Genomic DNA, 12,778 nt, shown 5'->3' on the forward strand with positions numbered 1-12,778 from the left:
TTTTAAAGCATGACAAAATTTGTTTGCGGTTTACTATTAAGCACGATGTCGGTGGCCGAGTGCTATCTTCTAATGAACCCGTCTTGCAACAACATGGATTGCTGTGATTGCACAAAGAGTCCAGTAACGGCAATTCCATAGCACACTTCCAAAGGCAAGCTACTACGTGTCCTAAAGAACTAAGTGGCCTTATTATAAAGCTTATCGTTAAACGTTATATTAAGATCGCGTGTTTTCTTTTATCCACTTCAGAAATTGGGTCACTCTGGTGTATACTCCAGGATAACCGGGTGAGGCACATCCATAACCAAAGGAAACGATTCCGAATATGGTCCACGCACGGCCTTCTTTCCTCATCAGCGGGCCTCCAGAGTCACCCTGCAAAGACCATAGAAAAATCTTTAAATATATGCTCTTCAATAAAATATCGCGGCAAGCAATTACTTTAAAATTACCACTCCTCTTTCCGTGGAGTCTCTCTTGAAAGTTGCAGTTCTTCATGATTGTCGTAGGGTTTTAGGCGATCAGCAACTAAGACCATGTTACGCCATAAGTATTATATGCCTGTACGTTGCGTGTACACGTTACTCTTCTTTACATTCAGCTTATTGCGCCAAATGTTAGGCCAGGGGTTAACAAAGACAGGGGTTAACAGTAATATTACAATATGTAAGAAAAATAAATTAATAATTTATAATAAAGTATAATACAATTAAAAACATCACAATGTACAAAGAATATATAGGTGGAAAACTGCAAGGTTGGTTGGTAAGCCATCTTCATGTCATATTGCTGGCTTGCGGCATTAAGGCGAGCTTCAAGGAGTAACATTATGGACAGGGGAGTACAATTTAAGGATGCGGCCTCTGTATTCCCATCACAGGAAAACTTATTAAGGTCAGCATCCAAAGACTGGGCACATGAAAGTAGCTGAAATGGCGAAACCTATCGGATAGGTGGAGACGGCTGAGATGTGGGACAGAGTTGGAGTCACTCTGTGGGAAAGCTGAGAGATTCTCTAAGAGCACAGGTCCCAAACTGATGGTGCCAAAATCTTGCCAGTGATCATTTTTACAGTTGTGGTAAGGTAATTGTAATCAGCTAGAGTAGGCTATCCAGTCTTGAACACTTTGCGACTGCTTCCACATTTTGTGCAGATGCTGTTTGAGCTTGAAGCTCATATTAAGATGAGGAGTCCACCATGCTCTGGACCGAGGCATAATAGAAATTCTCGTTGATGCTGAAAGTTTCGCAATCGTCTTAAGCCAATTAGTAAGCAGATTTACTGCAATTTGAAGATCACAGTTTTCTAGGACTGACCACTGGATGGCAGAGGCAGCATCAGCACATTTAGCAATGCTGAAAAATCTGGAACTAACTATTACTCTGTTTAGTTGAATTCACAACATTGAAGTTTGGAGCACGTATCTGTAAAAGAACAATAATTGGCTCGTGGTCCGAATTAAAATAAGTCTCTGGCAGGTAATCAGGTGTGCAAAGAAAGGAGGCAAGGATGAGATCTAGTTGCTTGTTACCTGTGGTCGGGTGGTCGTTGATCATTTTTAACCCCGTACAAGGTAGATTTGATAGGAGCATTTGCTGAAGGTTAGCTAGCTGGGGAGGAAGATTAAAGTCTCCACAGATAACGTGCAAGGCTGAAGGATGAAGCTGGTTAATGATTCAGTTTGATATTTCATGGATGGCGTCATATGAAGGTGCTGGGGGTATATATATAGCAATTACATCTATAAGGACGCTATGGTAGCTGAGAGTAACAGCGAGAGCTTCATGTGCTGGTGTTTGGCTAGAAACTTGATGAACAAGTGAGGCCTGTGAGCTCTTAAAGAAAATGGCAACATCGCCTCCTCTTTGGCCAATTCTAGAAGTAAACGCTGATTTATACCTAGCTGGAGTACAAGATGTAAAAATTTTTTCTTCATCTTTATCAAGCCAGGTTTCTGTAACACAGAGAATATCGATATCATTAGCGAGCAAAATTTGATCAATGGTCCAGTTTGTTGAGGAGGCTTCTAACGTTCTGGTACAAGACGCTGATTATGCAAGTTTTTTGGATCTTTTTAAGGCATGTGTCTCTAGTATTTTTATTCAAGGCAGGCTTTCGAATTTGTCGATTCGTGACCCACGTTGGAATGAGCATTCTCGAACTGTTTATCATTGGTGATTGAAGGCTGATGGTACCAATTTGATGATGCCGATTTTTGTCACCACTGGTATAATTTTGAATTATGCTGCGCACATTTTGAGAAATTGCCCAGAATATGGGGCATTCGTGCTTGTTCCCCTGCAGCCTGATTGCTATCGAGGAGGGTCAATTAGTTGAGGTTGTTGATGGGGGCTCTTTTTCTCAAAAAATGGTCTGATATATATACCTTGGGGCCAGGAGGCTGGATCTATAACTTTTTGGTAGACATTATAAGGAAGGAGGCATAGTATGTTTGCCGGCTTTTAAGCCGCCTAAACTGAATTAAGAGTTTCATATAAGAGGTTATGTTCCTCGTTAAACATTCTCCTTATAGATTCGGAAGATGTTCTAGGTCCAAATCTGATCCAGTTTATAACATCTCCATAGCTTTATGGAGATGTTATATTTCTTGACAGTGTCAGACAAGATTTGGAAGGCGCCTCCGTAGCCAGGTGGGAAGGAGCAGCACACGCGTCTTGATTAGACTGGGGTTCGAGCCAGTGACCACCAAATACGGAGGATGCGGAAAGGTCAGGGAATGACCACCGCATATCCCGGAGCAATATGTCCTTAGTTGCTAATGCTCCTAAAAATCAAAACAAACAAACAAACAAGATTTGGAGGCTGTTACTTGGCGGGGTAAGGAGATCTGGTTATGAATATTAGCGTGATGGGGAAGGTAATCAATATTGGTATTATGAAGGCATCCAGAGGAATTTGAGGTAGGGTTGGCTGTGGTAATGAGGGAATTTTGTGTATCTCCAGATAGGACGTAAGTATCACTAGAAGGGCTGATGGTAAGCATACCGGCATGTGACGTGGGCAGCTTGATGGGCGTTAATTGAATTACTGTTTAGTTCTTGGGCTTGTAGGGACTGTTTGTTATTTTCTGGTGGGTTCTCTGGTTGGGATACTTCTTCACAAGATTGCATCTGTAGTTGGTCACCAGCCTTCTGCTGAGTGCATGACTGGGCCCTGCTAACGTGCTCAGTCGGAGTGTCTGGAGATCTATCTACTAATTGTCTCGAGTGAATTTGAGCGTGGGAGCCAGGCTTTATAAAGCTAGGAGATTTGACAGGTTGGGTAGTTTTGTCCGTTTAAGTATTATTGGTGGCTGAGATTTCAGCTTGCCAATTTCGCTCACCAAAGAGCAGTGGTTGGAGAGCATATGAGTGATATGTTTATTTTGGTTCCTCAGTGAGTAAACCTCATCCTTCAGATCCAAAATTTGGGACTTCAAATGGTAAATTAGGAGGATCAAGAAGTCTACATTGTCTGGCTGTAGAGGAGGGGTCAATACTGTAGCTTCGGCGTTAATTCTTGGAGAATCATCTTCACTTTGAAAAGTATCTGTTGTGACTAGTGTCTGGTTTGAGGTGGAGAACACGTTAACGACTGAGGCACAGTTTTGATCATTAGTTTCCAATGGAGAATTGGACTGATAAGCGCTGCATATACGCACGTGCTTAAAAATAAAGTTATTATCCTACCTGGCAAGCATCTTTTCCTCCTTTTGCGAGTCCTGCGCAGAGCTGGTGGTTTGTAATACCGCGTGGTAATCGACCCAACAATTTCCTGCTGTAAGAATTGTTACATTCTTTATTTGAAACCACTGGAACTGTTACCTCTTGCAATACTTTGCTGCTCACGCCACCTGAAGGAAAAGGAGAATTCACTGCATGTGATTAGTGGATCAGCAATCACTGTTAGACAATTATAATCTCTAAAAACAGGTCTCGGTCTCTCTCTCTCTCTCTCTCTCTCTCTCTCTCTCTCTCTCTCTCTCTCTAAACAAGAACTTTCTGTTTGAGATCCGTTTTCAACTATCCTGTTGTATCCTGTTTCTTATATTCATATTGCGCCTTATATAATATTCTGTAAATTGGGTTTGTTTTGTGTTCTTTGCTGCTTGCTGAACGAAAATCCTAAGTTTCTGGAGGGGAAAAAATGCTGCCCTCGGGTGAGGCAGACTAACTTAGCGACGTTGTGGAAAAAGGCCCATAAAAATTCCTCGAATCGTCAATGCGATTCGAATGTACGTATTTTCCACCAGTTGTGGGAATGACGTTGATTTTATGCGATTGATTCTACCAACTGTGTTACCGCGAAGGTTTCACCTATCTTAGATGGCGCACTATGGCCATACATGCCCATTCGCCTAAAAATTTCCAAAACAAACAAACAAACCTATCTTATGGAAAATTAAAAACGGATGAACATCTACAGATGAAACTATGCACTGAAGGTTTCCAAACACTCTGTCAGGTACACTGACTCCCGAGTTCCACGCGTGGTGGGAGAACCTAGCAGTATGGCAGCTTCGTCACTGTGAACATCTAATAGCCAAGAACACGTCGTGTCAATCCTTTCAAATAACCTGCAGTCCTTCCCGTCCACAAAATGTGGTATTACTGGATTTCAAATCTGGCCTGGGAAGGTAAGGAAGAAGATTAAATTCTTCAAGACATAAGATTCCCACTCAACATATCAGCATAGAAAAGAAACAGTGCGCTGTAAATCCACATGCCCACAGGCCAATTTGCTTCCAAAATGTTTGAAGTTTAGAAAAGAACCACCCGACATTTCGAGATGTGCTTCTTACACTGACACAACAATTCACCAATCCTTCAAATTCCCTAGCACTCGAGGGGTAGCACAGGGCCCGTTCGAATCCCACCAATGATGCAAGGGATTTTTATGTGCTCTTTTCCATAACTTCGTTCAGTTCAGATAATTGGTCTCAAGCGAGGGCTACATGGTTTCATGGTTTTTTTTCTCCAAGAAAACAGAAGTTTCCGACAGAAAAAACTTCTTTCTTCTGTCAAGAAAACAGAAAAATCGACAACAGAAGAAAGCAATACTTTAAAGTCACAGTAAAATGTGTAACTTCTTCCTGTAAATAAGATATTTTGAAAAGATATACACTGTATTATCCTCAGGATCCTACAATTTTTCCCTCAGGAAGAAGTATTACTCGTGATTGCTGTGAATAAAAATATAAAATAAAATAAATTCGATCTGCTAACATCCCACGTAAGAGTAAACTGGCTTTTGATTCTGTCTCTTTCGCTGGTGTGTTGAGGGTAGGAATAAACTATCAACTCGCGACACCTACCAAAACTAACGTCACCCCAACCTATAACCGTCATATCACTGCCTGCGAAGTTCTTCTTAGCCATCTGGGGGGTTGGCAGACAAATGGGCTTCATCCTGTCCGTGTATCGAACGTTATTTTTCAGACGAATAACAGCGATGTCGTAATAATCTCGCCTGTGGTTGTACCTTTCGTGAAGTTTTATGCGGTCGACGTCATAAGCCGCACCATCTTGCCGAGTGTGGGCTCCTAAACGGACCACGAAGCGAGAAGGGGTCCTGTAAAGGGAAAAAACACCAATCAGTAAAGATCCACCTACAAAGAAAGAAGATACAAATCCAGCAGTTATGCGATTGATTTCATTCGTTTAATTAAAAGACCACTTCATGCACGAAGTGTAAGAAGGACAGCACAACGTGAATGGCGAAACCACTCCAAACTCCGTCGCAGATGGTTTCCAAGTGGAAACCATCTGCGACGGAGTTTGGAGTGGTTTCGCCATTCACGTTGCATTCACGATGGTTTCCACTTGGAAACCATCGTCGCAGATGGTTTCCAAGTGGAAACCATCTGCGACGATGAAATTTGCAAATACGAGGTGTGGTATTAAATTCCCGTCTAGTGCAACAAAAAGAAGAGCAAGTGAAGGAGCTCAAAAATGGTTTATTTTTATTCAAAGTAATCACCACCTGATTGAATACACTTATTACACCATTCTAAAAGTTTCTAAAAAGAATCATCGAAGGTATCCAAATAGATTATGTTCAATTGGGCGGTTACGTTTTTCTTGATGTCCTCAAAATCCTGAAATTTTTCCTTTGAGGAAATTTGCCCCTTTGAGAAGAAGAAGTCCTCTTGTGCTAAATCGCGAGAGTAGGGCAAAAGGTTGAACTGTGCAGTTATGTATTTCTTCAGAAATGTCTTCGCAACAAGAGCGGAATGGGGGAGGCATTGTCATGCAACAAGAACCAGCTGCTTTTCTCACCAAATCGCTCCCTCATCAGGGAAATACATTTCAATAGTCTTAGAAGCACTTGTACATAGAACGCAGCATTGACTCTCAAACCTTGAGATATAAGGGATTTCCAAAAAGTACGGTAAAGTGTGTTATTGTCATACGGCACCAGGGGTTTCTCCCATCTCCGCGTTGCTTTCATTGTGGATGAACCAGTTCACTGGGAAATGCCAGAGATTTAAAAGTGTGAGGGACTTGTTCATGTGTAGTGTCGTGTACCGTTGTTCATCTGGTCATTTAGCCGCTAGACCCCTGCTGAGGCCCAACGTTGCCCCACTTACGCCCCGTGGAGGTAGACCAGGAACCCAGTAGACTCAGTTTTACTCTGGCAAGTCCTGCCGCTTACTTTCCTGAGATTTCAGCGGCCAGGACCTATAAAAAAAAAATAAATAATAAATAAATAAAATAAAAAAAATAAAAAATAAAAAATCCTTAGGTTAGTGACGATGCACACACATATATATACACATGTACAATTTCATACACATGTATACATACACATATGAGTTGGCGTGGGGGTATGATCGCTAAGGTTGTTATGCCGAATTTGGGCTCAAGGATTTTTGGCATGTTAATTTTTGTTGTGTGGGGCTTTCGTTAGCATAAAGATAGAAGTGGGGAGGAGACAGAAGACTGGGGGGTGAGAGACAGAAATATGGGACCAATAGAGTAGGTAGCCCCAGTTTTCAGTGAGGCATGCCCATGCCCCACCAGAGTAGAAGACGTAGGGTGGCGAAAGTAAGGTAACACATTTTTTTCTTAATAATGGTGAAAAGGAATGAGATGAAACTCGGTGGACAGATAGACCCGTTAATAACGTTCAAAAAGACCGCCAGTGCAGTGTTGCGGTAATGTCGCCTCCCACCAGATTCCAGTTACAAAATGGCGACTACCGTGCGAGTGTGGTCCAAAAGAGGTGTTCGTGAAGTTATTCGCTTTTTGCAAGCAAAAGGGTCTTCACTAAGTGACATTCACCGTGAACTGGTTGCTGTGTATGGCGAAAAGGTGATGACATAGAAGAATATGTGTTTTTGGTGCAATGAATTTAAAGTGGGGCGTGTTGACATTGAAGATCGACATTTTAGCCACGGTGTTCTAGAATCGTTAAGGCGTTCTGTTGGTGGATTTCTTGCCGAAGGGAGGAACAATCTATGCACAGCTTTACTGTGCAACGTTGGAAAAACTGAAAGCCAACATTCGACGATTACGACAAGGACTCCTGACAAGCGGTGTGATTTTGTTCCACGACAAGGCAACTTCACACATTGCCCACACCGCTCGTGAGTGGTTGCGCCGTAATAGTTCAGAAATTCTGTCACGTCCCCCACCCCTACAGCCCAGACTTAGCGCCTTCAGACTTCCATTTGTTCGGCCCTCTGAAAAAACACCTTTCAGGAAAGCATTTCACCACGGATGAGGAAGTTCATCAGGCGGTGCGATATTGGTTACAGCGTGTGGGCATGGACTTCTTCAGTACTGGTATTGATAAACTGATTCATCGTTGAGACAAGTGCATCAATAAAACTGGAGACTTTGTGAAGAAGTAGTGCATGTTCACTTATTTCTTGGTGTGTAATTTCAAATTCATATTATTAAACATCATCGAGAGAAAAAATGTGTTACCTTACTTTTCGGAAACCCTCGTATAAATTCCATGTGAATAATTGCAAAAGCATTACACAGAAAGTTAAGAGGTATAAATTCCGCGTGAATAACACCGTACTTGTCGAAAACCAAGTCATCCCCTTGATCTTGGACTTCTGCAAACGAAACTTTTTGGGCTTGGTGATGATTTTGACGTTCACTGCATGCTCTGACGCCTGGTCTTTGGGTCATATTGAAACACTTAACCTGAATCTCCAATGACCATATAGTTGAGGAAATATGGTTATCCATCAATTCTAGATGAAGACTTCGCAGGATGAGTCTCTTCATTGCTTCTGCTCATCCGTGTGACTGAACGGCACAAATTTCGCTATGCTCTGGGGTGATCATAAATTCTGTATGGACATGTCCACAATGCAATAACCTATTATGTTGCTATCTACCCGTCATTTTTGATTTGGAACATTTCACCTTTGCAAGGTGAAATGTTCCAATACATGTTGGACAGTGAGTATCATTTTTAAATATTTGCTGAGTGCTTTGGGGTTGGTACACGCTGAATACTCAACGTACACAACACGATACAACATCGGATACCTGCATTCATATGATATGCAAATTGATTTGCCGTAGCATAGACCAATCGATTGTCATTTGTAGTACACACCACTCACCTGCTAGACTGCAAACAGTGGGCGGCCGTCAGGATATACTTGGGAGTGATGAGAACACCACCACATTCTATGCGATTTCTTCCTGCCCTCATGATGGCGGCCTGAAATGGAAAAAATAATATGATAATAATAGAATTCACAATCTTGCAAATTAAACAACGGTGTAGTGACAGTGAACAGTAATAAAATACAATTGGATGTGTTGGGAGTAAATTGAGGGCCGTTCTAACTACCTCACCCAGTGACCCTTGGTGAAACTTCCCGAATTTCCAGATGGAAAAGCGATTAGAATAGAGTGCAAAAAAAATTCAGATATATACTGTAACATACTTCCCATTACCAGTACATTCTCAGTACATTCTAAACACACAAAACGGATTATTGTGTACCGAAAAGCTGATGTCAATATCGCGTGCAATTTAGCAGCCTGCGCCCACCTTTAGCTGAAGTAGCCAAACCCGCGTGCCACAGGGAAAGGAGCTCTGTCATGCTGGCGAGAGGAGGGGCTGGAAAGTGAACTTGCCGCTGCGATCACCTCAAAGTATCCGATGTGTTAAAAATGCATGAAAGGAGCCAGCTGCTTGAATGTTTTGTGTTGGAGAGCATTGGAGGACTGCAGTCTGATCGGTGATAGATAGTGTGCCAGATGTTGTTCAATATTCATCGAAGAGATGACCACAGACCCAGGGGAATATTCCAAGTGTTTGAGACTGTCAGTAGACCAAGGGCAAAGACCTGATCTCAATTCTCCATCCTGTTTACATTTAAATAAATAACCATCTTGCTTACATTTAAACAAATAGCCATCTTGTTCATATTTAAACTAAAAAGGAGACATACCATCCAGGGCCAGGAGAAAGGGACTGCTTCTACGCCGCCGACTATGAACTTTCTGCCATTGCTACCTGAAGAGAAGAAAGTAAAATCATCGGTCAAACTTTGTAAACATCAACTGATTTTTAAGAGTTCATATATAACAATTCAGATCCCAACCCGCCCGTCCCCTATATTGACTTGTAACTTAGGAAAACAATTGCCTCCACGGAAATCCTTGGAGTGTAACAACAGGGGTTGCTTAAAGTTTAAAAAGATCGAATAAAAAAGCTACAGCTTATCAAAACTCACTCACTAGAAGGAGTTTCTACATAGCTCAGATCGTGAAGAGGAACGTAGATCCGCATGACCAAGATAAGAAATCCCAAAGGCAGAGATACAAGTGAATGTGCTTGTTTCAAAAAGTCTTCGACTCTAGACTTATTAAAGTCTAAATATATTGTCAAAATTATTTCTGTGTAACCATCTTTTGTGTAGTCGTAGGTATCACAGTTGGTATAATCACCGTCTTTCCCACACTGGATGGAAAAGACGTGGTTCGAATCCGGTCGGTATTATGTGCAAAAATTTCGTGTGTTCTCTGGTCAGTTTCCCTTTTAGCTGGACTCAAAACCAGAGTTTCAGGGAGAAAAATGCTTGTTATCCTTCACTGAGACCAAATTCACATCCACAAATTGAAACGATCCCTTATATTTCACCCTGGATAAATTCTATTAGCTCCTCATTCGTTTTTCACATCTAAGTGTGACAAAATTTCCCCTCCAATCTACTTTAGGGATCGCACAGTGACGTAGTTCCTGGTATTTATTAGCTTATAACCTTATAAGAATATTCACATACGAATATTGATGCAACAATTTATTCAGCTCATCAGTTATCAGTTTAGATAGCAAATGAGCAAAAAAAGGGATCAGAAACGGTCATCAATTATGTTTCCACAGCTAGAAGTTAGAGAACAATATAGCTCGGCCTGATATTCCTGGGGTTTGGAAAAGAGAGCCATTCCCATCAGAAACAGGTTCTCGTGCCAGGAATGAGGTTAAAGTAAGTGTTCACGCTAAAAGTAAGCAGATGAACTAAACTCAGCAGACGAGTCAAGACGCTGAGCTTCAACTTACTACGAGCAGTAATCAGTAATCTTTCTTTTAACTGTCAAACGTCTAAAGAAAAACTGCAGCGATCTTCGCTAAAGAAAATAACACGAAACGAAACGTCATAGTGCTACAAAGCTGAGACCATCCTTAACTCATCATCAAATACAAGGACCTGATATTACACAAGGACGGCAGGCGGTGGGCTGGATGGAATCGCTTTGTGCTGCACCTCTTCTGTAAAATGCGATTCCATCCAGCCCACCGCCTGCCGTCCTTGTGTAATAGGAGTATTAGCAACTAAGGTCATATTGCTCCGGGATATGCGGTGGTCATTCCCTGACCTTTCCGCATCCTCCGTATTTGGTGGTCACAGGCTCGAACCCCGGTCTAATCAAGAAGCGTGTGCGCACTGCTGCTCCTGATCACCTGGCTACGGAGGCGCCGCTTACAGCACCGAAACACACTGTGGACTTTCATAATGTAAACTTATCGTAACTGGTCCAAGGAATGTTGGACCAGGTACGATGTCTTAGTCTTAGACAGTGTGTCGTCCCAATTGTAAAGTTTGGAGGTGGCACCAAAGTCTGAGGCTGGTCCTCGTGAACAACCAGTGGTTTGAGCCTATTGGTCATCATTTGTAGAAGAAATTATCCCCATCAGAGGTTTAGTTACATATACGCTTATAATACTGGTATAAATCAGTATCTTGAGATAATCCGTGTCTCCTGCTTTTTATTTTGCTCAATTAAACCCTTAACTTCTCTTGTTATCCATTTGGGCATCTCTGTTTTGCGGAATTTTTCCACTGGAATAAATGCCTTCTTAGTTACAGGATAAATTTCTTGAAAACTTTCCACAATGAATTCCTATCTATCAGCTTATCTTGTCTTCAGTTTACACAACCCCAAGAAATATCACGTATATCCACTAAGCCACTTCTATTGAAACTGAAGCTCTCCCCTTTTCCCTTGATCACAGAAATCTCTTTGGACACTACGCATTTTATGACACTGTTGTCACTCCCCGTTGTTGGTTCTCGCACTGTCAAAGTTCTGGATGCAGTTTGGATCCTTGGTAAGAACCATGTTGAAAATAGAGCTTCCTCGTGCTTTCTCAGATGTTGAAATAAATATTAATCATCCAGATTGCTCAAAAGGTTGTCCTTCCACGATTTTTAATCTACAAGAGGCAGGTTGAAGTTGCCCATAATGATGCAATGACCCTGGCTGCCCATTCAAGTTGCCGCTAAAAATTTTTGTCAAACGTCTCAGAGTTGTTCGGTCTCTGGATGGCACCACGTTATCGAAATTAAAATATTATCAAACTGAAAATTATCATGGAATTTATACACCAAACTTGTAAAGTGGCATGTGCGTGCTCTGATCGAAGGCTGTACAGGCGCAAAACAATAACAGCAATAATTTCTTTAATAATTACAATAATTTATTAGGAAAAAACAACGTACTTACTAGTTCTCCCGACGCTTCCACTGGGCCGAATTCCACACCCTATATAAGAACATAGAAATTACACCAATCAGGACACGGTATTGTGGGCAAAACATGTAGATAAACACATGCACGTAGCAAACAGATATGCAGGGCCGAATTTAAACTTGTTCTGCACTAAGCTACAACATGTATGAGGCCCTTCTCTCTTACCTTTCTCTCTCTCTCCTTCATGACAATATTAAAATTGAATTTTTTAAGGTGGAGCGAGGTCCCTTGTAATGTGAGGCCCTAAGCTGTAGCTTGTTTAGCTTATATGTAAATCTGACCCTGCAGATATGCACAAACATTGTATGCCTTGTGCAGAAAACGTAAGTACAGGAGTAAAGATGTACCTTGTGCAGCGACTAAGGTAGCCATCCAAGTGCTGGAAAGTAAGGACATCAGTACAATCCACGAGACCTTCATCTTCTGTCTTTCTGCAAAAAAAGTTAATAAATGGGTATTTAATATTAGCTTCGACAATAAAAATCTAAAACATAAATAATACTTCAGAAATATTTAAGAACTTTCTAGAATATTCAAGAATATTCCAGAAAGGTGAAAAAGACTCCTGAATGCAGTAAAATATTGTACAAGGTACTTGAAGGTTGTAGATGATTCATTCTAGAATATTATAGAAAGTGGAAGTATTATTTCAATATTACAGAGAAACGCAGATGAGTGTAGAGTGTTTTTCAATAATATAAATTGAGGAGTAGGAGCTGTAACTTCCACAATTGAACACCCGTCGTTCAGAAAGAGTGTTTGG

The 12,778-nt window shown here is 41.4% G+C and overlaps 1 protein-coding gene across 1 annotated transcript in view; it reads right to left on the reverse strand.

Annotated features, from left to right (window-relative positions):
- Positions 1 to 219: 219 nt before the first annotated feature.
- Positions 220 to 12,778, reverse strand: part of LOC150083823 (clotting factor B-like) — a 40,485-nt gene continuing 27,926 nt past the window's right edge. The window contains exons 2-5 of the mRNA XM_090375387.1: positions 8,592 to 8,692; positions 5,319 to 5,575; positions 3,694 to 3,857; positions 220 to 378 (exon numbers count right to left, since the gene is read on the reverse strand). Of these exons, the coding sequence (XP_090231513.1) occupies positions 220 to 378; positions 3,694 to 3,857; positions 5,319 to 5,575; positions 8,592 to 8,692 (681 nt within the window). The remainder of the gene's footprint in view (positions 379 to 3,693; positions 3,858 to 5,318; positions 5,576 to 8,591; positions 8,693 to 12,778) is intronic.

Source organism: Mastigoproctus giganteus, chromosome 6 (genome assembly GCF_048544385.1).
Source record: "Mastigoproctus giganteus isolate SK-2022 chromosome 6, ASM4854438v1, whole genome shotgun sequence".
Classification (NCBI taxonomy): Eukaryota; Metazoa; Arthropoda; class Arachnida; order Uropygi; family Thelyphonidae; genus Mastigoproctus; species Mastigoproctus giganteus.